Below are 26,655 nucleotides of genomic sequence, written 5' to 3'. Positions count from 1 at the left end.
AATATTAATAAAATCCGATATAAATTTGATAAAATTAAAAAATATATTTTATATTTGAGATATTAATATGAATTACGATATATTTAATATAAAATAAATTAAAATATACAAATTACTAAGTTAATCTATTAGTAATCATATATCTTTTTTTTAACCAAAAAATATCCAAAACATTTTCCTCTTTTCTTTCATTATATATATATATATATATATATATATATATATATATAAAGACAAGATCTAAAGAGCTCTTAATTATTGAAGTGTTTATTCGATCAATTCAATTAATTTTAAATTGAATTATTTAAAATTGAATTATATTATTTTATTTTTATTAATCGATTTGAATTTTTTAATTTTAAAAATTAATCGATTAAAATCAATTTGATATATTTGATAAATTTTTTTGATTAATCGAATAATAAAATATATTGAGTTAAATTTTATTTTAAATTTTTATTTTTTCGTATATGAAATAAATTAAATAAATCCATCAAACAAAAATATTAAATTAAAAATTTTAATAATTTAAAATAAAATGAACAAATTCATATATTTTTAATTATATATATTTTTTATAATATTTAAATTTAAATTTTGATTAATTGGATTTTTAAATTTAATTAATTAATTAAAAATTAAAACTTTTAAAAATTATTTTGATAATTAATCAAAATTAAATTGATAATCAATTAATTAATTTAATTTAATTAATTTCATTCGTTAATTCAATTAAAACCGATAATACATGCTTAGTAGAAGGTTGGCTAAGTTATGGTCAATGTTTGAACGTCTGGCGAACGGAGCAGTGACAATTTGACGCCCGTTTTAGCTCAAGGCAGCCAATGTAATTGGAGGTTCACATATACGAACTTTGAACGACAGCGTTTTAGAGACTTCAAATTTTCATCAAACGGCTAGGAGCTGGGGAGAGTTCCTAGGCGCTGGTCTTGATTATTGGTGCTACTTGTGAGCTTTTAGCCCACTCGCGGGACAACGTGACAACAGTGGAAAATCAAGAGAGTCAGACATCTGAAAAAAAACCCCTTTAGGACACAAAAAGTAAGGAAAAATTCCTTTGTCTTTCCTTCTTCAATTCTTCCTTTCCACAGATTTTCTATCTTCCCAAATTTATGTTTTGATTCCCATCACTTTACTCTGAAATTCTTCAACTGGTGGGCTTCTTCTTCTTCTTCTCAACTAGACCCACTTTTTTTTTTTGTTTGATCAACGGTTTGGCTTTAAAACCATCTTAATTGTTCTTAGTTTTAGTGTTTTCTGCTTTTACTTTAGCTGGTTTTGATTAAGTTTTGTGGTTGGTGCTTTGTGGGAGCAAGGGCAGCTTGGTTTGACTGGCTTCATACTTTTCATTTCTAGGGTTTTAAGCTTGTTTTATGAATTGGGTTGTTTAAAATAGCTTTGGAACTGAGCTTAAGATTATTTTATGTTCTAGCTTGCTGCTAAGATTTAGATGCTTTTGTGGTTTATGGTATTAGCTTAGGAATGGAAAAACATTTTTCTTTTTTTGAGTGTTTTGACTTGTGGAAAATTTTGGCCTTTTAGTTGGTCTTATGAGATAATTGGAAGTCTTTAGTTTTTTGCACATTTATTCAAGTCTTGCCTGAAAATTTTAGCTGCAAATACAAATTTAAGGTAGTAAAGTAGTATACTTTAAGTATTATGTGAAAATTGGTTTTTTAAGTGTCAAATATTGTTATTAGTATCTTTTTATTTACAGAATCTATATTTTAATCCTGGAAGGAAATAAGGGAGGAAAAGGGAAGGTGGTGAGCTTACTTGCATTGGATTTAAAATCGAATTTCAACTATAATTATCAATTATTAAGGCCAGAGTTCTTTTTATGGGTTGATGTCTACACAATTGGCCTCTAGATATAGGGAGAGGAGATGGTTTTGCCTCCAAAGATTCTACTTTGGGAACCCTTTTGACTGATTTGTATGTTTGATACGATGGATAGAGCCATAAGGCTGATTTGCTGAAGGCTAGTTGCCTAATTCAGGGTGATAAACTTGTCGACTAAACTAGGAAATGAATCTTATGGAACGGATAGAATCATTGCTAATAAGTGAAGAATAATTGGTGTTTAAACTTTTGTTTCATTTGTTCTTGATGATGTATTTATGCATCAGTTCCTATTCAGGGAAGATCAACCACCAGAGGATGGGTTTCTGTTCTTCATACACCTTTCCGTGGTAAGAACATAGCATTTTTTGTGGGGTGATATCAGCAATTTTCTAATAGGGGTGGAGTAATTCTTTGCTATTAATAGCATAAGCTGAATAGTTCCCCCTTCCACCTTTTCTGATATACAGGATTTTCTTCTCCCAAAGTGATATGATGCTTACTTGACTGAATACCACCCTCACAGCAGAGTTTTGAAACTTTTTTGTCAACCTCAACAATTTTTTGGGGTCTCCAATGGATGATGGTGGGCATCGTGAAAATGGAAGACTCAAAACAGATCAGTATAGACCAGCTCAGGGTCAGGTATCTTTAGGCTGTTTTTTGCAGATTATAGATACTTGGAGTGATGTAGAATGACATAAATGAATAAAATCCCCTCTGTGATTAATGTGTTCAATTTCAGCATTTTCTGAGAACTTCTGTCCATGATGATAATTTTTACGAGCATTATTGTTGCAGTGGCTGATGCATCAGCCGTCAATGAAGCAGATAATGACCATTATGGCTGAAAGAGATGCAGCTATTCAAGAAAGGAATTTAGCACTATCTGAGAAAAAGGCAGCTATTGCTGAGAGAGATATGGCTTTCTTGCAGCGAGATGCTGCAATTGCTGAGAGAAATAGTGCTATATTGGAACGTGATAATGCCATAGCAAATCTTCAGTATCGAGAGAACTCCTTGGCATCTAGTAATATGTCCTCTTGTCCACCAGGGTGCCAAATCTCGCGTGGGTTGAAGCACATGCAACATCCACAGCAAAACGTTCACCATCTGCCCCACATTAGTGAAGCTCCTTACAATTCAAGGGAAATGCATTCAACTGACACCCTACCAGTGACACCAGGAACCTCTGATGGTACAAAGTCAAGACAGGGTAAACGAGCAAAAGAGGCCAAGGTAATTGCATCTAACAAGAAGGCTTCAAAACCTCCAAAAAAGGTGAAACGAGAGAATGAGGATTTGAATAAGATTATGTTTGGCAAGTCACATGAATGGAAGGGTGGACAAGATGTGGGTGGTGGGGGTGATGATCTCAACAAACAGCTAGTGGCAACCAAGTCCGATCGGAAAGGTCAGGATCTGGGGTTGAATCAAATTGTATTTGATGAATCAACCATGTCACCACCTGTTTGTTCCTGCACTGGAGTCCTTAGACAGTGCTATAAATGGGGAAACGGGGGATGGCAATCTTCATGTTGCACAACCACCTTGTCAATGTATCCTTTGCCAGCAATTCCCAACAAAAAACATGCCCGAATTGGTGGCAGAAAGATGAGTGGAAGTGCTTTCAACAAGCTGCTTAGCCGGCTTGCAGCTGAAGGTCATGATTTATCCAATCCTGTTGACCTTAAGGACCATTGGGCCAAGCATGGGACAAACCGCTACATCACGATCAAGTAGGTTGTTTAAGATGCCAAATGCAAATGGGATAGGTAATGGAGAAATAGAGAAGAGTCATGTGATGCTCATGTTTTTGTCTTTAGTCATTTTAGCAGTGGAGGAAAAATAAATGATTTGAAAATAACCATAGTGAGGATCACTAGGTGGGAAATGCCAACATAATTTGGGGTTTACTTCAAAGTGGCCCCTCAGATCTCTCTCTCTCTCGCCTGCATCGATCCTCCATTAGCATTTTATGAATTGATGTCTGCATTTAGTACAAGTAAGGGGTGACTAGTTGAAGAGAGGATGAAGGATATGACTCATCCATTTTCTTTTCTTCATTTTCTTTGCCACATCCAACCTTGGAAATGATGGGGGTGTCACCTTTCCACTATGTTACCTGTAACTATATTGTGCCTCAAACGTCTTTGTTGTACTTGAATGAAATTTCAGTTTGTAAGCTTAATCAATCCATCCATTTCCTTCCCTAAACGGTATGTCAAGTTGATCATTTTGCTTGGATTCTTGAGATCACGAAACCTAGCCTTTATATCTTCCATCATATGTTTCATGTTTGGTCAGTTTAGATCATTTATCAGTTTTTCTTCCGAGAATCAGGCTTTCTTGTAAAATGATATTGGGATGTCAACTTTTCCGACCACTTTTCCAGGATAAAGGAAAAAAATGTCTGAACTCTGAACCTTTCATCTTTTTTCTTTCAATTTCAAGGTCTGTTCAACATCTTTTTGTAAATCCAAATTTTGATTCATCATCCGAAACATTTTTTTGTTCGGACACAACAGTACTCCAACGCAGACCAGACATGTAAGGGACAAAACATAGATGTTCTGTAATCGAAGTTCATAAAATTTTTTATTAAAAATAAATAAATAAATAATTTAATAAAAATTTTAAATTAATAGATAGATAAAATTTTATATGAATATCAATAATATATAAAAAAAATTAAAAAAATTATATATAATTCAAATTTATTTAATATTTATTCACTGATAAAAACTTTATTAATATTGTAATTAAAAATATTTATTTAATAAATATATCAAAATTTATTAAAATTTCGCATATTTAATTTACGTAATAAAATTTTTTAATTTATTGATTTTATTTTTGATTTATTTATTTTTAATAATAAACTTTATGAATTTTATCGTAAATCTTTTTTGGGAGACCGTTACAAAACTAGTTCAAAGTAATTTAGAAAAAAAAAAAAAAAAAACGTCAATCTATGTCTCAATACAATAGTTCAGTTCAGTCCGTGTCAGATCACAAGATGCCATCGTAACCAAAATCAGCCATGGATAACTAATTTCAACATTTTCTCATCACTCATCGCTCTATAAGAACAAATTAATTAAATAATTTATTATATCTCGTAGTAATCTAAAAAATAAAAATAAAAATCCATGTGTCACCTTTAAATTATAATTTTTATTTTTTTTATCTTTCAACTTCATTAATCGAAATCAAATCGAATTTTATAAAAAATCTTTTTTTTTTATTTATAAAATTCAAAATTAAAATCTTATTTAAAAGAAATCAAACCCTTAATATTTAGGCTATAAAAATTGATTAATTTTCAATTTTATTTTTATAATAACGAATCTCAGCGACAATAAAATAAATAAATAATGTAATTTTATAATCCTACTTACTCGAAAAATGGCGGAGATAAAGGAGAAAAGATTGACAAACCGCGTAGATGAAATAAAATTTCTACCCTTTTCTCACGCGTTTTTTTCTTCTCGCTGGCAAAGAAAATCCAGGTTTGTCTTCTACTAAAACAGAGAACAAAATTTACGGCAATTCGCCTTCACTTCAAAGTCTTTCGTTTAGACTTTTTGGACAGTGTAATCACCGCCACATTTGGGTAGGCGATCATTTTGATTCATTTTGCTTATTTGACCTACTCATTTTCATTCATTGTACTGCAGAAAAGCAAGGGTTTTTGTTAACCAGGTAATATGTTTATAGAAATACTTTGTTTTTTCGTTTTTCTTTTGATTTTTAGATTTTGGGTTTTGTTTTTTGAATTCTTGGTTTTTTTCTGTGTAGCAATTGAAAAAACTATGAAAGAAAATGGAGGGTATCAGTGAGAGTAGAAGTAATATGCAGAAGCTTCAATCTCCACCTTCAAATTCAATCCCCAAGCCTCAAAGCAACTTGGATATACCTATTTTCAATGCCTCTCAAATGGGTTCTTCTTCTTATATGCGTTTGAGTCCTGAGAACAACAATAATAAAAGACCTGGGATACCTCCTTCGCACCCCAACAACCCTGCTGCTTCATTGCCTTATTCACAGATCATTGGTTCTCGTCCCAGTTTACAACAAGGGGCACCGTCTCATTCTAGGTCTTTATCTCAACCCACATTCTTTTCCCTTGATAGCTTGCCCCCATGGAGTCATCCCCCTTATTGCGAGTCTTCCGTCTCGTCTCTCTCCGATCCTAGTTCTAATGATGTTTCTATGGAAGAAAGGGTTGTCAATTCTAATGTTAGGACCTCACTTCCTTCACCTGTTGCTAAAGGAGGTAATGAGTTTCGTGTCGGTGAGACTTCAAGTTTGCCTCCACGTAAAGGACATAGGCGGTCTAGTAGTGATGTTCCATTAGGATTTTCTGCTATGATTCAATCTTCGCCTCAATTGATTCCAATAGGGAGTCATGGAATGTTGGATAGGTCAGTTTCAGGTAGGGAGAGTTCTTCTGGTGTGGAGAAACCGATTCAGTTGGTGAAACGAGAATCGGAATGGAGCAAGGGTCGGGGTAGTAATGTAGAAGTGACGGGTGAGAGGAAAACCGAGGGGGATGTTGCGGATGACTTGTTCAATGCTTTCATGAATTTGGAAAATTTTGAGACATTGAACTCTTCTGGGACTGAGGATAAGGATTTGGATAGCAGAGCTAGCGGCACAAAGACATATGGAGGTGAAAGTAGTGACAATGAAGTCGAGAGTCAAGTAAATGGACAGCCAATCAGTATGGAGGGAATGAGTTCTGCTGTTTCAACTGGGAAGAGGGATGGGGTCAAGCGGAGGGCTGGTGGAGATATTGCTCCAACTGTTAGACATTACAGAAGCTTTTCAATGGATAGTTACATGGGAAGTCTGCAAATTGAAGAGGATACACCGAAGATTCCTCCTTTGGGAAATCGGGGGGGTCATCACTCTCCTGGTAGCTCAGCTGATGCAAATTCGAGCAAGTTCAACTTTGAGCTTGGGAGTAGTGAGTTCAGTGAAGCTGAGCTCAAAAAGATCATGGAAAATGAAAAGCTTGCAGATATTGCATCTATGGATCCAAAACGCGCCAAAAGGTTTTGTACATTGCTTCTCCTTCTTCTAGCTTTTCTTCTTTGCTTCTGGTGTTGCATATATTGGGCATAGTTGATGGTTCTGATTTATTCATGACAGGATTTTGGCTAATCGTCAATCAGCTGCTAGGTCCAAGGAGAGGAAGATGCGGTACATTGCAGAATTAGAACACAAGGTGCAAACTTTGCAAACAGAGGCAACCACATTATCTGCACAGCTAACAACATTACAGGTGGGTATAAAGTTATAATAATTGTACCAATTATTACACCTTTTTTCAGGCCTCATTACATACTTAGTTGTTCCTTATCTCATCTTTGTTTGGTCTTCCTTGTTTAGAGGGATTCTGCTGCGCTTACTAGCCAAAACAGTGAGTTAAAATTTCGCCTTCAGGCCATGGAGCAACAAGCCCAACTGAAAGATGGTATATATTTCTGTGTTCTTAAATCTTGTATCATCTGTTTGTGGCCACAAAAAAAAAAAAATCTCATATCATCTGTTTTTTAGAAGTTTCTCAACTGGTGCCTTCCTTGCTTATTATGCATCATTTATCAGTAATTTAAGATCAACATATATCCAGAACTAATTGGAGTTGAAGGAGGTTTAGGTTTACCAGTTGTAGGACTCGTAATGGTCCATTACCATTGATCAAGCTATGCAAAATTTCTTTCTTTTTTCTTTTTAGTTAAAACTACGCAAAGTTTCATGACCATGCAATGCAAGGCATGATTATAAAAGCTTGCTTCGAATTTTGAAGAATGGGTGCTATTTTTGTTATTATGATGATGATTATAGTATCATAACGAAGACTAAATGAAAGATGTTTGAAGAGAATCAAATTGTTTTGATTTTTTGTGGCTAGGCTTTGATCTCTGTTCTTCATTTTAACTGTTAGGGCACTATATATATGAGTATGATTGACGCAGGTTAATTGGGTTGCTTTTGACTTTCCTTTTTATTTGTTAATGTAGCTTAACTATGCTAATGACACATTTGTATTTTGAACTAAAACAGTAGTCTTCTTTATGGGTTTGGTGTGGCAGCACTAAATGAAGCATTAGCTGCTGAAGTCCAGCGACTGAAGCTCGCTCCACCAGAGCTCAGTGGAGAGGCTCATCTTTCAAACTGCATGGCTCAGCAGCTTTCCCTTAATCATCCAATATTCCAGTTACAGCCTCAGCAGCTAAATGTTTATCAGATGCAGCTGCAGCAGCAACACCAACAACCACAGCACAGTCAGCATAACCAGTTGCAGTCCCAGCAACAAAATGGTGATCCTACTGCAAATGAATCGAACTGATGATGAAAGTCCTTCAGCTTCTGTGTGCAGCCAAAATATCGTATCAGAACTGGATTTGAAAGAACAGTGATCGTATAGAGGTTTCTACATCTATTATATCTATTTTATTTATTCTATTAAACTTGACCATTATTTTGTTCATTGGGTGCGTTGTCATGCCAAGCCAGTGGAGAGTTGAAGCTAAACTCTACCCCTGTTGATTCATTTATCTTAGACACAAACAACCTCAAGCATTATTTATATTTGATAGTTATATTTTACTTTTCTCAGCCTGTAATGACTACATATTCTGCTATAACCTTGGAATTTTATCATAAATTTAGAGATGTTGCCAGTACTTTAATTTGATTCTATGTTTTTATTCCCTTTTGCAACGACAACGGGTGACTAATCTCATTTATGGTCAAACTCCTTCATGCCATTGCTTCCTCTGTTTTATATAGTTCCATCCTTGCTATGCATTTGATATGCCGATTTAGATTGGTGTTTGATCAAGAGCCAAGACTAAATATACCAAGGAGAAGGGGGAAAAGCAAAATCTATGTTGGTTTTATCATATCAAATTTGATTCATCACCGAAAGAAAAACCCAATGCTTTTTCTTGATTAAACTTATATTTTAAAATATAATATGATGATATGAATAAATATGAAAGTAATATGATTTAAAATTTTATTAATAATTATATATTATATAGGTTTAACAAAATAAAATATATATAACTCGTAACTTTTATATAAAAAATAATATTAATATATAAATTTCAATAATTTACATGATATTACCGTGCAAATCTTCAAATCTACTCTAGATTTTGGACTTTCAAAACCGAAAGAGAAACACAAATCTTAGGTAGTCAGTGCTGGACTAGTTACATCCCAATGGAATCAGTGGCCCAGCTCTGGTTCTTCTTCTGGCGCGATTGTTAGTAATCATGATTTATAATTAAAAAAGAGAAAAGAAAAGGTGGAAGAGCAACAAAATCTATCAAGCTACTTGCCATTCTTTCTCGCTCTCCATAAATTCGTTTCACCTACTATTCTTGGAAACCCCAAACAATCCCTTTGTATCTGAGCTTTTAAATATTTCACTTCCCTTTTTTTGAATTAGGGTTCCGATTCCTCCCTTCTTTCACATTTCTGCTTAAACCCTGCTCGGCTCGATCTCCTACTTACTAGCCGTTGTACCCCCTTTCCCGCCAAATTTGAACTTCATCTGGGACCGTACATTCCTTTTCAAATATGAGCCGTTAGATTGCCCCACATTCGCTCATATTTTTGGTCAAAATTTTGAATTTTGTGTCGTCCGGGAATGTCGGCGGCCGAAGCGGAGAAGAAGGTGGAGGAGAAAGGGGAAGAGAAGAAGAAAGGCGGAGAGCTCTTGTTCTGTGGCTCTACATGTTGGGACATCGTTGGTTGCCGCAAAGGTGCAGTTGAAGGCAACTTGGTATTTCCCACTCGCCTCTGCCCCCTCGTCGGTGTTGACATCCAGTTCGTTGCCTCCGGTTGCGGTGAGTTCATAGCTTTTAAATACACACCTACTCATTTACATTTGAAAGCTTTTTTTTTTTTTAATATTTATTTTTTATTGCAGTGTCGTGTCATTGTGTTGCATTGGATGTTGAAGGGCGATGCTACACGTGGGGTCGCAATGAGGCATGAAAAACTCAGCATTTTTAATGTTGTTTTTGTAAAATGCATGTGGTTGATTTTATGCTAATTGGGTTAATATTAGTTGACAAACCTTTATCTTTTATGTATAGAAAGGGCAACTTGGTCATGGAGATACAATCCAGCGTGATAGGCTAACTGTTGTTTCTGAACTCTCAAAGTATGTCCATTTGTTATGTTGTTATTAAAATTAGTCATGTCTTTATTTATTTAATTTTCTGACATTTTGATTAACTTTACTCTGTTTTATCTTTTTTGAAAGGTATAAAATAATTAAAGCGGGAACAGGAAGGAGCCATACGGTGGTAGTTACTGATGAGGGTAATTCATTGGCCTTTGGCTGGAATAAACATGGGCAGCTTGGTTCATGTTCCACTAGAAATGGTTTGTTCTGTTGAATTTGATTATAGCTAGTACTCTTGTATTCAAGATGTTATGGTTCTAGTTTTCTTCGTTGTTAAATTCTTATTGATAATTTTTTATCTCTTTGAATGCATTCTTCTATTACATAATGACATTTTACATTGAACTTTTTCTTCATTTATTTATCTTTAATTTTGTAGAAATTGAGTCATCTCCCGTGCGCTGTCTGGGGTCTCATGTCACAATAACTCTGTGGAGCAGACTTCACTGTTTGGTTATCATCTGTTGAAGGAGCTTCAATACAGTATGGTTTGTGGTTCTGTTTAGTTCCATTGCGTATTTTCATGCTCTCTAGTTCCTGATTTTCATTCTTTTTCACTGGTTAGCACACTTGTTTCTTGGTTTGTAGAACTGCAGGGCTTCCACAGTACGGTCAGCTTGGGGCATGGAACAGAAAATGAGGTATGTGGGGTGCATATTTGTGCTGCAGCATTACTCACAGAATTATGCTGGCTGAACATGATAATTACCCAAAGTTTCGGCCATGCTAACACAGCTTCTGTTTTTTGTTTGTTTGTCTCTGTTCCTGTTGAATTTATACTTTGGATGAAAAATTGTTTGAGTAATTGTAATCAAGGGAGCATAGCAATATGACCCCATGCAATAATGTTTTTAGATAATATTTTAATTGTGACATGTTCTGAATCTCTGGATTGCTTTTTGTAACTGAAATATCTTAATATTTTACTAACTCACCTTATTAGTGTCTGTTGTCCAATAATAATTTTTGCTGCATTTGTTCATGGTGCTTAGGAAATAAGAACTGCATGCATATAATATTACCATCAGGAGACCTTTTTTTTTCAGTTGGTTTCTTTGCTAATTTCATGATGATTTTCTTGTTCCAAAACTCTTTATGTGTTATTTGATGCCTATGGTACTTTGCTCCGTGTGACAAACATTATGTGTAAATGTTGTTTTTCTCTCTGATGTTATCTAATACATATAAGCAGTCCCTTAGACCTTGACTAACCTAGTTGCTAGCCTTTGTAAATTTATCATTTGACTAACTTGCTTTTCCCATGGATATTTACATGGTACTTATATGCTTGCAGTACAATTCTAAAGATAGCTCAGTGAGGCTTGTTTATGAAGCCCAACCTCGCCCTAGAGCCATAGCTACACTTGCTGGGGAAACTATTGTCAAAGTTGCTTGTGGGACAAACCATACAGGTTCATGATATGCCTCCTCTATCATCTAGTGTTACCCCCCCTCCCGTTCCCCTCCCCTCTTCTTTTTCTTTAACATTTCTCATTGTTTAGTTCTCTAATTTGTACATCCAGTTGCTGCAGGTAAGAATGGCTATGTTTACACGTAAGTTCACTGTTAATTATTGTGTTTAAAGGTTTTAGATTTCCCTTTTATTATCCTTGTTCATAAAAAATTTACTTTTGTAGTTTGAATGCCTAGGTGGGACTTTGGTGGTTATGGAAGGTTTGTAACAATATACACGCTGCTGTTGACTACTACATTGTTGCAGTATTTGATGTTTTTTACAAGGCTTAATTCCTTTTTGCCTACTTATTAAGTCTTTCCCTTTCTAAATCATACATGTAATACCTTTATTACTGATATACAGGCTTGGGCACAGAGAGCAGAAGGATGAATGGGTTCCTCATCGTGTTGATGTGTTCCAGAAGCACAATGTTCTTCCTCCTGATGCAATTGTTTCAGCTGGTTCTGTAAATTCAGCATGCACTGCAGGTTTCGTTTATGATGTAATTTGTGGCTGGAATCTAATAGCTGGTTGCTAAAACTCCTGATTTATAGGAAAAGTTTAAACTTTTTTCATTTTTTATGAAGGGCGAAGTAGGAGTTAAAGGAAAGGTGATGAGGCTGCTGTTTATAGATTTCAAGTTCTTGGATTTTAAGAAAATGAAGCTAGACTCCTGGAAACTCTTAGATCTATATAAAATTGATTAGATTGAAATGCTTTTAGGGTGCTTAATTTTAGGAAATTAAACTTGTGCCCATGAACTGTTGCAACCCTCGAAGGTTTTAGATACGTTGTCTATATTTCCTCTTGGCTTAAATGTTTTTAAAATCAAAGTTTAGTTTCGTTATGGCTTGTTTTCCAGGTGGGGGGCAGTTGTATATGTGGGGCAAAATAAAGAATACTGGTGATGACTGGATGTATCCTAAACCTCTCAAGGATTTAAGGTTCTGCCCTGTGCCTTGGTTATGTTATACTTTTACCCTAATGATAATTTTTTCTACTTGCATCATGATGAGTGACTGATTTGCTTTTGGTTTCAATGTATCAGCATTGTTTTGTTTTTACAGATCTTGGTTACTATTTCTTTTTCCTTCCCTTTCAATGAAGAATTCCACCCTATTTTGTATAGCTATAATCATCCAGTTTTACACGAAGCTTTCTTATAATATACTGTTTAGCTTAGCTTAGAAGCTTCTGCCTTTTGGTTGCAATATTTTCTATGCTTTTTTAGCATGTTACGTTTCCTTAGTTGTGTTCTTCTCAAGAGAATGAGTGAAATTATTAATTTGATCATAGTGGCATCATTTTAATTGATTTGTTATTTTATTCTGTTTATTTTGGTTTTGTGCGTTATGTGAAGTTTTATGGTATCTTAGAGAGTTGAAGTCAATTAAACTTCAAGCCACTGGTTTTAGTCAGTAACATACGTTGTCTGAGACACATTGATTGGTCCCCTTTTTTTCCCAGTGGTTGGAATTTACATTGCATGGATTCTGGCAATATGCACCATTTTGTTGGTGCAGATGTCTCCTGCATAAGTTGGGGCCACGCTAGTATGGAGAGTTGGGATATGGTCCCAAGGGTCAAAAGTATGTGTTCTTACTTATCATAACAAAAAAATAATAATAATAATCTTTTGAGTCTCTCTTCTATTGTATTTACTTAATCTTGTGTCTTCTTTCTAGGTCTTCAGCAGTTCCCAAGAAAGTAAACATTTTGGAGGGCATGCATGTTATCAGGTGGATATAAAGTAAATTCATGAACCTATAATACTACGTGCTGTGAATTTTCTCTTGACAGGAAGGTACTGATGAGTTTTTTCTTTTATATCTCTGTATAGTGTTTGCATGCGGTGTGGGTCATTCAATAGTCATTGTTGATAGAACGAATGTCAGTGACCAACTTGATCAAGTAAATTTGTGAAGTTACTGAAAGTTTCCACTTTTCTTGTATTAGACATCAAGTACCTTCTTTACACTATATGGTGCACCTTCAATATCGAGTTTGAAACAGCGAGATGTCAAACACATACTCGTACATTTTCCATAGAATTTCTTGCACTACATGCTGCTTTTATTAATGTTGAGATACTGAAATATAAAGGCTTATGTTTAAACCTTTTATGTCTTTTACAGCTGGATATTTATGACGGCAAAACTTGTGGTGAAGGTATGTGTTGGGGGTTTATGGTGTCTCTGTCTTGGTAGCTTCACAATTTTCAACTAATTGGGGCTAAAGGGTTTCTGTAGTTAACATTACTAAATCAGATTGTTGCCTTATATTGTCTGATTGACCATTATTGAATTTGAAGTTATGAGAGTTTGACATGGACACTGATGTATAAATTACTTAAAACTTCAGGGCCTGAGGTACACGATGCCAAAACCCCAGTTCCTAAGCAAAGTAACAAAAAAGTTTCCGGTAAAACTCCCGATGACTCAAAAGAAACGGAAGAAATCAAACGATTCGTCCGACTCAGAGGAAGAAGAGAGTAGGAATGTTGGCAGTGATATCAGTGGAGAACACGTCAATGCTAAGGCCTCTGTCAAAGGCCGAGGTTAAGGGTGCTAATAAGTCCACTTCAGAAGGAAAAGGTACTAGACATAGATGACGTCGCCCTCCTGCAAACAAAAGTTTGCAGTCCTCTCAAGGAAAAACAGGTAAGAGAGGACGGTCGCGAAAGTCCCAAGTGTCCGTTGGGAAATTTTGTTGATGTCAACACTTTAATTGTTTTGGTCAAGAGCAGTGATATAATCTATTTTTAGATGGCAGCTTGCACCCTTTTATTGACGGGAAATCTTTATCGTTTACACCTTATAACTATATATAGATATATAGATATGAAATTTGACGAGAACCAATGCATTGTTGGCTCAAATGTCTCCTTTTTGTTATCTTTATAATCTAGTTTCAAATTATTCAGGTTCAAATTTGTCGGGAGGTTGTGTAAAAATAATTTTTCATTAATTTGTTAGATTTGATATAAATAAATGTGTTTGGATTGATTTTGTTGGACAAAATTCAGAAATCTGTTGAAGTTAAATTAAAAAAAAAATTTTGATGAGAACAAAAGTATCCAAAACATTTGAACAGAACATCTCAAAGAAGTTTTCCTTGGCTATGCTACTATTATCCATGTTAAGAAAAAAAATTGATCTTAATTACCAACTTTTTCGTCATGATTAATGATTAATTTTCCACTGAAATAGATATATCTTATTGTCCTTGGTTGGCTGCTCCATTTTGTCATTATCAACTTACTTTGGGATCCCTATCATAAAGATGAATCTGTCCGAACCAGAAGCAGACGATTAGAACATGTCGAACAGTGCAAAATTTTAAGTTGTCGTGGTAATGTTGTGGAGCACATTGTGGTTAAGATGTCTTCATGAAGAGGGACCATTTCTGAACCATTTCCTCACGCAATTTTGCTTCGAAAGTGAAGCATAAAAGCTGCGAGGAAGCATCAGTTGCTCTCAATTGCATTACTGACTTCTCTTTCAACAAGGGCTTTGTTTTGGGAACAAGGTTAAAAACTACAAGGCCCCATACAACCTAATGCTGTTTCCAGTCAGGACAGACAGATTGTGGGGTGCTTTCGCCCTGTGGAACCAAGCTCTCAAGGTCCTTAGGCCCAGACCAAAGTATTGGACAATATTAATCTATTTAATTTTGACTAGGATTAGTAGGTAATTAATGAACATACCTACTTATAATTTTGAGGAAAATATCAATTTAGGACCTTTTATATAAATAAACAAATAAATAAATATATATATATATATATATCCCCTTTAAAGCTCTCTAATTCTTATACTTTTGGAGATGGAGGCCACGCCCATACTGGATTCTTGGTACGGCTTGTCCCTCATTGATGCAAAAGAATGAATGGGATTGATAAATTTTTTAAATGCAAATGCTTACATAGATTGAAATTGTTACATAATTGGGAAATACGAAATATGTTTGAATGTAAAATTTTTATTGTATATCTCTCCTCCACATGTGAGAAGGGCTCCACCACGTAACCTCAAAAGGGGACCCGGGGAATGGTGGGCAGTCAATGAGCCGTTGTACCTGATATGCCTCCTAGTTGATTGCTGAAATAATTCTCCACCTAAGTGATAAAATGGCAAGCATCGAATTTGGCCTCGTTTGATTGAGATGCTGTGAAAAAAGTTGGATCAAAGGGAAGAAAATGTAGTTTTACTACTAAAGAAATGGTTGTTAAAGAGGTGGGTGTGATTTATTTCTCCATTGATGGAAACCAATGAGAAGGATTGGAGACCATGCAATTTAGAAAAAATGTAACAGTTGAATGACCTTGAAATCAAAAGAAATAAAATGATTTGTAGTTTGATTTTATTGGTATAAACAATGATTAGAAAAGAGAAATTCTAAAAGATCCAAAAGCAAAGCATGTAAGATAAGAATAAGCACTTTTTACAGCTTGGTTTAGAAAAGATAAGAAGAGAGACTAATAAATGGTTGATTTTATAATTAAGGCCCTTTCTTTTTTTGGTACTTATATATGGTGCTGAAGTTAAGAATCGATGATGAAGAATGATTAGACTAATCAGACTTGATTAATCCTTAAGCAGCTAACTAAAAAAAGAGCATTATTTGGTGGTGTCCCACTTTGACAGATATCTGGCCATGGCATCCAACTTGCAGCAGCCAAACATGGCATATGCCCGGAGCAGGCGCAGGCAGATAGATCATCGATCCTTATACGAATTCAGGGTAGCATGTGCTCATACGTGTCATCCACCCACATTTACCACTTGGCAATGAAAGACAAAGGAGCTGTCATAGGGTTGGTTACAAAAAAAAGACATGATTGGATACATAGTTAGATACCATTAGTTGATGGGTTTAGTTCTTGTAGTATTTTGTGAGAGGGATTACTCAGACAACCTTCGTTGCTTACATTATTGATGTGTACATTTTGGTGGGAGGAAATTGTAATTTAAATCACCAAATTAATCATATTAAATGCATTAATTAAAGGATAGACCCATAAATCCATGGAATAAGTCAAAATGATTATTTTCATTTAATTTTTATTAAGAAAAAGCAAGTGTGGAGATCTGACAGCTTTTTGATTCGTCTCTCTCAACGAGCAATGAGAGAGAGAGATGTAAAGGGAAAGATCAGATGATAAGTGGCGGATTCCAAATTAAAGCAGTAACTAGATTTAAGGAGTGTGTTTGAGGTCCGCGTTTCCTTTTCTTTCTGTCTTTGTTGGAATGTCCAACACCAAACCACACCGCAAATATTAGGCTGTCTCGTCTCTTACAGTCGACAGAGTTTAAGAGTGAGCGAGAGAAAAAATAAAAAAAAAGAAAAGAAAAGAAACATGGGAAGATCCCCTTCCTGTTTCAAAATCATCGCTTGCGGCAGCGATTCTGCTGAAAAAGACGACGCTTTTGATATTCCTGAGGTATATTCTTCACTCTCATATCATTGCCGTTTTTCTCTTTGTTGTTTTGCGTTCTATTTCGACTTACATTTGATGTTTTAGTTACTTACTTTAGTTGAAGTTTCAGTTTTTAACAGTCGTTTCCCTTTTTTTTTTTGGTTGCTCTGTTTAACTCGTGGATTTGCTTGTGGAATTGGAGTTTTGAAACTTGACGTACTTCATTTTAAGATCTGAGAAATCTTAGGCTTTGCATTTATATCACCAATGTAAAAGCTGCCTTTTAATTCTGATTGCTTCCAGAATTTATGAATGCTGTTCTTTTTTTTTTTTTTTAGTTTACAGGTTTCAAATCTAGCAAGGTTTTAAAAGCTTGTTCTCTTTTAAGTGGTTTTTCCAGATATGTAAGAACAAAATGTGTTATGGGTTTATTTACCTTTTAATGGCATTGGTGATTGGAAATGTCTGATAATTTTCAATTTCGGAAACTTATTGTGTTCCTGTTTTGTATTTTCATTTGTTTGGTAGATACAATGGTCCATCATTCATTCATTTGTCTCTTAGACAAATGACAGTTCAGTACTGATATGCCCTTGTTGGGACTCCATAGCCCTTGATGGAATTCAATTGAATAGGGGTTCTTACAAGCTGAATAAAGCAATACGTTCAGGTCTAGGATTTAGAGTCAAGAACATTTTAATTCATTTAAAATAGAGCAATTATTTTGTTTATATCTCTCGTTCTTTTCTCCTTCTCTCCTTAAGCGGAATTATGCTGTTTAAATTTCATTACAGAACAAGAGATCAAGTGACCGAAAGGGGTGGAGTTTTCGGAAGAGATCTGAGCAGCAGCAGGTTCTTAGCAACACTGTGATAGAAGAAGCTCCTTCTGGGATTAAGGAAAGTGCAGAATCTGCTGTTTCTAATTTTCAACAACCAGATATCTCCGTCACACCTGAGAAAATCTCCACCATTCAATACACTGAAGAGAAACCTCAGTTGCTGTCACCAAAAGAGTACATTGAAGAAAATTCTCAGTTGGTAGCACCAAAAGAGTACATTGAAGAAAAATCTCAGTTGCTGACACCAATAGAATACACTGAAGAAAAATCTCAGTTGCTGACACCAACAGAATACACTGAAGAAAAATCTCAGTTGTTGATCCCAGAGGACTCAAAAGTGCATGAACCTGTTTCTGCCTCCACAAACGAGGCTGAAGATGATGCCAACCTGGATGAATCTGTTGTTGTTATCATCCAGACTGCTATCAGAGGGTTCTTGGTATAGTTTCTTTCTCAATGCCAATTTAAAACTTACTAATTGGTAACTTTTCTTACTTTTTATCTTATGGTCTCATTTGCAGGCGCAGAAAGAGCTAGGAAAGCTTAAGAATTTAGTAAAGTTGCAGGCTGCCGTACGAGGGCACTTAGTTCGAAGGCACGCTGTGGGAACCTTACGATGCGTTCAAGCCATTGTCAAAGTGCAAGTTCTTGTTCGTGCTCGTCTATCTCAAGAAGGGTCTTATGCTGAAAAGAAGCTGGATCACAAGAATAATGCCAGTCAAAGTTTGGTAATTCTTTCAGCTCACATTAATCATTAGCCTTGTGTTCTGGTTCCGATTTTATTGATAGGTGGCATGCTAGCTTCCACTCTCAAGAAACCTTTTATGTATTATTACAATTTGCCTTATATTCTTTGAATCTATAGCTATGTTCTCTTTATTGACCCATGTCCTGTGTCTTTGATGGCATTAAGATTTAGGCATGATTCCTTTACTTTATGCAGCTTCTTTCCGGTTCAATTAAAGGGTATGGGATGGTGTTGCTTAGATAGCTGCTCATAATTAAGAGTTCATTCTATGAGCATGTTTTATTTTCAAGCATGAAGTTTCTAGGTGATCCTCAAAGACCTCTGGGAATGCCACTCCCGGCCTCCTGGCACAAATCTAAGTGTAAAGAAGGGCCTGTGGAGAGTGAGATCAATCTGTAATTTGCACGATCTTACTGTTCAGTTACCGTTTCAGAGGGAGATGCAAGTATCATATAGTATTGTGTTTACTTTCTGACTAGCTTTACAAGGCATTCAGAAATTATGGGCTAGTGGTCCTACAGCCCATGGTGTTCGTTTAATTAATTTCTTTTTACATGACAGCAGGATGCACTAAATCACTTAGAAACATATAGCAAACAATATCACCCAATTCTTTTGATGGTCCTGAAGGAGAAAATTTTGCATTATGTGTTACTTTCAATTATTGCTATCCTCAGATAATTTTACTATTCTTTCTTTTATTACTGAAGAAGGGAAGCTCAACAACAAAACAAAATGCAACTTACACTTCCATAGAGAAGCTGCTTAGCAATAGATTTGCTCGTAAGGTATGTTAAGTCGACATTCTTTAGCTTCATGTTTTTAACTATTTGCCGGTATCTGTCTCTCAAACTATGTCTACCCAACCATACTCAGAATTTGTTTTGATTGCAGCTGATCGATTCAACACCCAAGACCAAACCTATCCACATAAAATGTGATCCATCAAAACCGAATTCTGTTTGGAGTTGGTTGGAGAGATGGATGTCTGTGTCATCATCTGAAAAGGCAGCACCAGCAGACTTACCTATTGAACAACGAGAAAGGGAGATAAGGGACGGTTGTGACTCTCCAATTGATGCTAAAGTTCCATCTGAAGCTATTTCTGAGTCAAATGAACCAAAGTCTGATGTAAGGGACATGTTGGTTTCATCAGAGAGTGAAGAGAATCTGATCACCTATGATGCAACCAACTTTAAGATTGAGGCATGCCAGCCAACTTCCTCTTCAGTAACGGATGATTTGGAGCATCCTCAGATTGACAACTTGAGTACATCCAACCTAAAAGAGACCTCACAGGATCAAACAATGCAAACAGATGCACATCCTCAAACAGAGGACTGTCTTTCTCACAAGCCTGAAATTGAGAGTGAACAACCCAAACGTTCTATGAAAAGATTTGCTTCTGAACAACTGGAAACAGAGGCAAAGAAATTTGTTGTATTTGGATCAAGAAAGGCAAGTAATCCTGCATTTATTGCTGCACAAACAAAATTTGAGGAATTGAGTTTAACAGCCAATTCAAGTAAATCAATTAATTCATCCCACCAAGATGTTGGAATTGAATCAAACATGGATACTGTGTCATCCGGGGCAGATACAATAAGCAGGTCCAAGGAGCCAAGCATCACAGAAAATCCAGTCCTCAATAATTGGAGGGTTGAACATTGTGGTTCTGAATGCGGCACTGAGCTTTCTGTTACTTCCACTTTTCATTCACCTGATAGATCTGAAGTTGGAACCATAGAATATGAACATGTAGCCAAAGTCTCTGAGCAAGAAAATTGCAGTTCTAACAGTACTAAGGATTTGGATGTCAAAGAAAATGATTCATTTGCAATCCCGCTGCCCGATTCTTCTCTCTCTGTTGTTGAGCAGCCCAAGAAACTAGATGATGCTGTAGGTGAATCGGCCAATTTAATTGTTGTAGACTCTCCTCAAGTAGAACAGAAGCCACTGAAGAGCACATCTGATCTGCAGAGAGAACGGGACTCTGAGACAGGTAATCAAACATTTAGGTCATCCCCAGAAGCCTCTCCTAGGAGCCATATGACTGTTCCAGAATCCCAAGGAACACCTTCTAGTCAGGTTTCAGTGAAAACTAAAAAGAAAAGAACTGACAAGAGTGGTCAAAAGCGCGAGTCCTTGTCTGCTGGCAAGGGTTCTCCATCAACTCCTGCTCATGATAGTGGTGCAAGTAGCATGGAACAATTGTCCAAAGATCAGGAAAATGGGAAGAGGTGCAATTCTTTTGGTTCAACAAGACCTGAGAACATTGATGAGGAGCCAAGAGTTAGTAACAGTAGCAATTCACTTCCCCATTTCATGCAAGCCACAGAATCTGCAAGAGCTAAGGTTAATGCAAATAACTCGCCAAGATCAAGTCCAGATGTGCAAGACAAAGACATTTATATCAAGAAGAGACGTTCCTTAGCTGGTGCTAATGGGAAGCAGGGTTCTCCAAGAATCCAGCAATCAATGTCTAAAGCACAGCAGGGTGCAAAAGGAAATGGTACCAATCCTCTTCATGGTATGTTCTAAACTTTATTATTATCTTACATTGTTAACCTTGCTAATATCTGGTCAGTATCTATTTTTGCCAGCTTAAAAGTACATTACGTCCGGACATTCTTCATTTTTCTTTCAAAGGATATTGTACATTTTATACAAGTAATTGAGCTTCTCAGTAGTTGATCTTCATAATTATTCAAGCATACCAGATGACCTCTATTTGTTAGCAATAACTTTTGTTAAGCTTTTTAATACGTGAAGGTCTTTACTTGTTTCTCCTTGTTGGTACACTTGTTCATATTCATTTAGCAGAATGTATGCTGTCATGACATGCTTCCTTGTGGCATTTTTGGTGGGCTAGAAATTGTTGGGCCTTTAGGTTTCCATTCTGGTCGTTGTTAGGAAATAGAGGTTTTCACATTAATGACTTATGCTTAACTGCTTGTATCATGTTTGTTTCAGAGAAAAGATGGCAAAGATGAAGGGTTATTCGGAGCAAACCATACGCCAAGCCAAGGTACCATGGTATTCAACCTCTCAGATTGAAAAAGTGGAGCTGATTGTTGGTCTTACTATCTAGTTTTATGCCCTCAGCGTTTCGCCATTTCAGTTGATTCGTGCAAGCCATCTAGGGTTTGGCAAGGGAATATATATATGTATATATATATATATATTCTTGTATATTAATAGTACCAAAACATTGATATATTGTTATTATTTTCTGAACTTTGGGTCTTGGGGTATGCTTGTGTGTTTGTTCAAGAGTGTTTGGTGTGATAATATTTCGGAGTTTGAGACAATGACTGTAAATTGGGGAGCTTTAGAAAGGGCTTTTGATCACTCTTTCCTGTAATAATCCGGCCGTTCTCTGTTGTTGGATCGGCAATGGCCACACCTCCATGACTAATTCTTATTATTGATTAATTCTATAAAACACGTTTTGACTTTTAACTTTCATTCCTGCCCAGCTCTGCTTTACAAACAAAAGTTCGGGATTGCGCTCGTAACCGTATCCATTTTCATCGTGTCGTTTCATCATTTAACTCAAAAATAAGGATACTGTGGTCAGAATCTCAACTTCTCAGCGCCCGCACTTGCATTTACAGCGCGTGTAATTACAACATGACCAAAACCACCGTCCCTCCAATTCCACGCGTCAAAGACTGCGTGTGCAAGCGCTCACTCAACAGTCAGCACACAATCGCCCCAAGCCCAGAAAATGTATTTAAAAGAGAAACGGGGAAAAAATAAGTTAAAAAACGGCATGGCAGAAAAAAAGGCAGGATCTAGGGTTACGTTGGATCTCTCTGTTTCGATTTATTAGATAATTAGATATAGATATGTAGGTCTTTTTAATCGACTAGTTTTTTGTTTATCTTATAATTAGGGTTTTCGAGACGGGTCAGTTGATTTAAAGGCTGAGACTCTTTTCTTTTCTTTTTTTGGGACCGTAGTGTTGGATTTAGGGTTTTAATCGATCGAACCCTAAAATCGATGATTTTGGGAATTGGACTGTGACATTTTTACTGAGAATCGAAGCTGGAAATGAAGGATTTTTGAGAGATTTTTAACTGAATATATAATATGTTGTATTTTTGTGATTTGTAAATATGCGAAGAGTGCACAAATCGAAAAGGCTTACTTGGGCACCGGATGTTAACCTTTGTCAGGTAAAACTTGCAATTTTACTTTCGAAATTCCTAAATTTTAAGTTAAAGTGAATAAAAAATATTGGAGAATGAAGCTATGTGAACCCCTCTTGTTATGCTGTTTGTTGGGTTTTTTTTAATAATATTTTTATCCGTTACTCTGTGTTTTGAATTACATTTGAACTTTTCTGGTGCTTAATTTAGCTCATTTTTAGTATTCTTGTAAGGCATTATACCGAATGTGTTTATCATTTGGCGATGGCATTGCTCTATGAAGCCTTTAAGGGGTATGTTATGATGGGCTGTTTTTTTTCTCTTTTTTTTCTTTTTCAATGGTATTTATGGCTAATTTAGTTTTTATACTTTTTTGGAACTGTAGTATTGGGAATAAATCTGTCAATAGAGTTTGGAAGTTTGTCATGCTAATTAGACACAGAAATGAATGGTAAAAGACTTTGACTTTTAGCTTATTCAAACAATGCTAATGAAGATAAATATATACCACTGGTTAGCATCCTTGGGTTGTGATGCTTCCTTTCATATAATGTTCTTCTATGCAGAACTCGAGAAAACATAACAAGAGTACCACTGTAAAATCTCCATGTAGTTTGATTAGGACACATGTTAAGTTAATGAATATATATCATATTGCTTTAGTCTGAAGTCTCGACTTTATATTGTTGCTTTTAGTTATAAGAAAGGCTTCCAATTTGTGGTTTGTGTCCTTTTTCATTTTTATCGATAACCTTTTTCATGTATGATGGTTAACTATCTTTCCAAAGTGTCTTAATTATTTTACTTTTGTCCTGAGTCCTCGACAATTTGAAAGAATCTTCAGTTTCCTTTGGAGAAGTTCCCTTTTGGGTATCTCTAATTCATAGATGCACAAGGTTTTTTACAAATTGAAAGGGCATGCACATATACAGCGACCATAGGTGGATAAAGAGTCTTTTTTGTTTCATCCTAAGATCTTCAATTGAAAGTCTGAACTAATTTGAAATGAACTTTTACTCTTGTTTGATGTGAGATTTCAGAAATGTCCTCTCTCAAAGGTCCCTGTGACCGAAAAGGGGCAATCCAGTAAGTTGAGTAAGAAAGAAGGTCTAACTTTGTTCTCTAACGATTCAAATAGTGAGAGTGAAGAAAACAGTTTTTACTTGGTAGATAGGCTGAGTTCACCTCACAAACATCACAAATAGCTGATCTCACTGTCTTATCCTGATCTTACAGCAAAGAGACTAATTTATATGTTGGTTGGTAACATGTATCTGATTCTAAAAGATTTGATTAGATGCTTGGATGCATAGTATCTAATCATGACAATCCTGATTGTTGCTGCCATCTTAACTCATCTATCTGACTGTCCAGGAGCAAATTAACTTTTCTTTGTTTCATTCTACTAAGTTTATAGGCCTGCTTATACAGCTGGCCCCTAGTGTCTATTTCCAACAAGATGTTTGTTACCAAACCTAGTTGAATAACGAATATTAGATTTTATGTTGCTTCCAATTGGAACAGTATAGTCAAAGTTTACTAGGATAAGCATCTGAAATTTCACCTTAAGACTTTATTAGTCTCAGCTGATACTTAGTGAGGGGTCAAAGATTTGTAATAACTCAGAAAGAAATGACAGATTAGTTGGCACATCTCAGCATCATAGAATGCAGTAGATTGTTTTGCTTGCACTTTCATTTCATTGTTAATAAAAAGTTTTAATATATATGTCAAAAAAATCCCTGTTTACACAAGCTCTCTTCAGTCGTTGCTAGAGGGTGTTTCTACAATAAAATGATGATTGAGCATCTCACAACCCTGTTTTATTGAAGATGATAAACAGAAAAATTTGAACGCTTCTCCTCTTAACAGATAAGGCTGTTTCTATCTGAGGAATCACCTTCACAAGTTGGGTTGGGCGCTCAAGATCACCTCCAAGCAAAAACCTCTTTGGTATCACATTTAAATGTGGCAGCTTTGGATAACTTCCTGCCTCCTGGCTTTGGAGGAGTTCATTCTACAAATCATCTGCAGATTAACTTGTCGGTAATCCCTGTCATTAAATGGAAATGTCCTCTCAGAGTAAGGAACACTAATACAGACTTCTTTTCTGGCCATTTCCATTTTAGTTTGATTTTATGATTATTGCTCTCAGCATTTCCTTGAAAGCTGAATTTGCATTGCACAGTTTGTATTGGACTTGAATTGGCAAGTAGTTGCAGGAGAGGAAAGTGAAGAGGTGGAGATTCAGAATCAGAGAGAAGTGAGAGTGCTTGAAGCTGTTTATCCACGCCCATCTGCAGTTCCTACAAAGTCTGATACTTTTCTTTTTCCTTTTTTGAGGGGTTGTGGGGTGGGTTTTCTAGAAACTGCTTCTCTTGGGTTTTACTTTTCCATGAGCTGAAATTTTCTTCTCGCTGTGCAGCCCTTTTGTTTCAGCAGACATAAAAAACTGTCACTATGATGATCAGCAAACTCCTCAAATACCCATCACTCCTATTGAAGATGAGGATGCAGCAATTGAAACATCATTTGACATCTTAGCACCATTCAGTGCCCCCATTAGTTCACAGCCTCAGTTGTTGGCTGCTGGTATTTTGCCTCCTCTGCATTGCAGTATGCCAAGCGTTTCAAGTGCTTCAGCCAATGAAAAAACAGCAGCTGGAATGGTCCTTAATGTTGAACCCAGTGTAGCAGCTGCTGCCTTTACAGCAATTAACCAAAGCAATGAATGTGGAAACATGATTGATCCTGACTTGCTCGTCAAAATTCTCAGCAACCCGAAATTGATTGCGAAAGTAGTTACAGATTATGGAGTGGCTTCAGGTGCACAAAACTTACCTAAATCGACATCCCCTTTGGTACCTTCATCTAACCCACCTCCACCTGTAAATCTATCCGGTCCATCTCCTGCCCACTTCAATAGAACAGAAAATGGTACTGCATCCCTAGCACTTACTTCTGGTGGAGCGTTTTATGCTCGGCCAAATGGGGCTGGAGTTGGACCCTCAAATAAACCTGGTCCTGTTCCCAGTGTCTGTCTAGTTTCGCCTTCACCTGCCGTTGGACTTCCTCTGAAGGATGTAAACTATTACAAGAACTTGATTCAGCAGCATGGAGGAGAAAGACAAGGACCAGCTCAGAAGTTCAACAGCCGATACAATTACCTCCTAAGACCGAACCAAGAATTAATAAATAATCCCAAATCAAGAGATTCCAAGCTGAAGATAATGAAGCCTTGTATATACTTTAACAGTTCCAGGGGATGCAGGAATGGAGCTAGTTGTGCGTACCAACATGATGCATCGTCTCAGAACGGCGGCAATAATGCTCCGGACCAGCCGAATGCAAAGAGAATGAAAATGGATAGAGAGATAGGCCGTTAGAAAATACTAGTAGCTCTGTATTTTTTTCCTTCGCTGGCTTGGTTTTTTTTCCTTTTTTCATGCATTAAGATTTAAGTTAATGGGGCGAGAGAGCCCTGATAATCACAATCAATTGCGGATATTCATCTTTAAGAAAGGCTTCATTTTTTTTGTTTCTTTCTCCTTCTTGCATTGACTGCTAATGTTGCATACATATATTACAGCACAACAAGGATTGAAGTGTTTTATGCTCTTTGTTTGGAAAGAAAGAAAGATCAAACAAAAAAAAACCTTGGATCCTGGAAGGATGGTTATGGTTCCCTCCTTGTGGAGGTATGGCCTGCAGTCCTACTTAAAAATAAAAGAAAAAGGGAACAACTGAGTAAGCGATTGCTTTCATCGTGGCCCATTCAATTAAACTAGTATTAAAATAGGATTAAATTAACAATATATTATTATATTCCCCCCAGAGTGAGCAAACAATCCAGCTTCGAATTCTGAAGATGTTGAAGTTTCTATCGAAAGTGAGGATTGAGTTCATTGCATTGGAACCACTCAAAGCTTCATGCATGGAGTGCTTAGCCCAGTGCAACGCCC

General features: G+C 36.1%; 4 protein-coding genes and 1 pseudogene across 10 annotated transcripts; all 5 read left to right on the top strand.

The window, feature by feature from the left end:
* The first annotated feature begins 1,007 nt into the window (after positions 1-1,007).
* LOC111315316 (protein BASIC PENTACYSTEINE6-like) lies at positions 1,008-4,080 on the top strand. Of its 4 annotated transcripts, none has more exons than XM_022916949.2 (4): positions 1,008-1,062; positions 2,162-2,213; positions 2,334-2,508; positions 2,665-4,080. In XM_022916949.2, the coding sequence occupies exons 3-4, from the start codon at positions 2,440-2,442 to the stop codon at positions 3,604-3,606; spliced, it is 1,011 nt and encodes a 336-aa protein (XP_022772684.1). In that variant the 5' UTR covers positions 1,008-1,062; positions 2,162-2,213; positions 2,334-2,439; the 3' UTR covers positions 3,607-4,080. The 4 variants fall into 4 exon arrangements, with proteins under 4 accessions (XP_022772684.1, XP_022772683.1, XP_022772681.1 ...); XM_022916948.2 differs by having other exon boundaries at positions 2,151-2,213; XM_022916946.2 differs by having other exon boundaries at positions 1,008-1,175.
* Positions 4,081-5,389: 1,309 nt separating this feature from the next.
* LOC111315315 (bZIP transcription factor 29-like) lies at positions 5,390-8,574 on the top strand. 3 transcript variants are annotated; one of them, XM_022916943.2, is made up of 5 exons: positions 5,390-5,568; positions 5,665-6,923; positions 7,021-7,153; positions 7,261-7,345; positions 7,936-8,574. In XM_022916943.2, the coding sequence occupies exons 2-5, from the start codon at positions 5,689-5,691 to the stop codon at positions 7,968-7,970; spliced, it is 1,488 nt and encodes a 495-aa protein (XP_022772678.2). In that variant the 5' UTR covers positions 5,390-5,568; positions 5,665-5,688; the 3' UTR covers positions 7,971-8,574. The 3 variants fall into 3 exon arrangements, with proteins under 3 accessions (XP_022772678.2, XP_022772679.2, XP_022772676.2); XM_022916944.2 differs by having other exon boundaries at positions 7,939-8,107; XM_022916941.2 differs by having other exon boundaries at positions 5,395-5,568; positions 7,965-8,574.
* A 117-nt stretch (positions 8,575-8,691) lies between these two features.
* Positions 8,692-14,461, top strand: LOC111315313 (uncharacterized; annotated as a pseudogene). The gene is made up of 16 exons (XR_016330601.1): positions 8,692-9,731; positions 9,815-9,876; positions 9,984-10,051; positions 10,154-10,275; positions 10,455-10,558; positions 10,664-10,716; positions 11,370-11,487; positions 11,599-11,629; positions 11,726-11,749; positions 11,895-12,019; positions 12,394-12,475; positions 12,999-13,120; positions 13,217-13,281; positions 13,372-13,442; positions 13,667-13,700; positions 13,893-14,461. The product of XR_016330601.1 is annotated as an uncharacterized LOC111315313 (transcript).
* A 2,073-nt stretch (positions 14,462-16,534) lies between these two features.
* LOC111315308 (protein IQ-DOMAIN 32-like) lies at positions 16,535-22,005 on the top strand. The gene is made up of 6 exons (XM_022916937.2): positions 16,535-16,974; positions 17,745-18,230; positions 18,313-18,519; positions 19,250-19,327; positions 19,434-21,069; positions 21,513-22,005. Exons 1-6 carry the CDS (start codon positions 16,891-16,893, stop codon positions 21,530-21,532), a joined length of 2,511 nt encoding a protein of 836 aa, XP_022772672.2. The 5' UTR covers positions 16,535-16,890; the 3' UTR covers positions 21,533-22,005.
* Positions 22,006-22,317: 312 nt separating this feature from the next.
* On the top strand, positions 22,318-26,235 carry LOC111315309 (zinc finger CCCH domain-containing protein 6-like). Its single transcript, XM_022916938.2, has 4 exons — positions 22,318-22,720; positions 24,566-24,775; positions 24,882-25,006; positions 25,119-26,235. The coding sequence occupies exons 1-4, from the start codon at positions 22,661-22,663 to the stop codon at positions 26,077-26,079; spliced, it is 1,356 nt and encodes a 451-aa protein (XP_022772673.2). The 5' UTR covers positions 22,318-22,660; the 3' UTR covers positions 26,080-26,235.
* The last annotated feature ends 420 nt before the right edge of the window (positions 26,236-26,655 follow it).

Source organism: Durio zibethinus, chromosome 20, assembly GCF_047325235.1.
Source record: "Durio zibethinus cultivar Kanyao isolate XHJ-2024 chromosome 20, ASM4732523v1, whole genome shotgun sequence".
Lineage (NCBI taxonomy): Eukaryota > Viridiplantae > Streptophyta > Magnoliopsida > Malvales > Malvaceae > Durio > Durio zibethinus.
Note: the sequence above shows the minus strand (reverse complement) of the source record. Positions and strands in the feature narration are given on the sequence as shown.

Coding starts and splice junctions, on each gene's coding strand:
- LOC111315315 (XM_022916941.2), top strand. CDS start 5,689: ATGGAGGGTATCAGTGAGAGTAGAAGTAATATGCAGAAGCTTCAATCT. Junction 6,924..7,020: donor GATCCAAAACGCGCCAAAAG/GTTTTGTACATT, acceptor TATTCATGACAG/GATTTTGGCTAATCGTCAAT. Junction 7,346..7,964: donor ACAAGCCCAACTGAAAGATG/GTATATATTTCT, acceptor TTGGTGTGGCAG/CACTAAATGAAGCATTAGCT.
- LOC111315309 (XM_022916938.2), top strand. CDS start 22,661: ATGCGAAGAGTGCACAAATCGAAAAGGCTTACTTGGGCACCGGATGTT. Junction 24,776..24,881: donor AATGGAAATGTCCTCTCAGA/GTAAGGAACACT, acceptor TGCATTGCACAG/TTTGTATTGGACTTGAATTG. Junction 25,007..25,118: donor CCATCTGCAGTTCCTACAAA/GTCTGATACTTT, acceptor CTCGCTGTGCAG/CCCTTTTGTTTCAGCAGACA.
- LOC111315308 (XM_022916937.2), top strand. CDS start 16,891: ATGGGAAGATCCCCTTCCTGTTTCAAAATCATCGCTTGCGGCAGCGAT. Junction 16,975..17,744: donor ACGCTTTTGATATTCCTGAG/GTATATTCTTCA, acceptor ATTTCATTACAG/AACAAGAGATCAAGTGACCG. Junction 21,070..21,512: donor TGGTACCAATCCTCTTCATG/GTATGTTCTAAA, acceptor TGTTTGTTTCAG/AGAAAAGATGGCAAAGATGA.
- LOC111315316 (XM_022916949.2), top strand. CDS start 2,440: ATGGATGATGGTGGGCATCGTGAAAATGGAAGACTCAAAACAGATCAG. Junction 2,509..2,664: donor ATAGACCAGCTCAGGGTCAG/GTATCTTTAGGC, acceptor TTATTGTTGCAG/TGGCTGATGCATCAGCCGTC.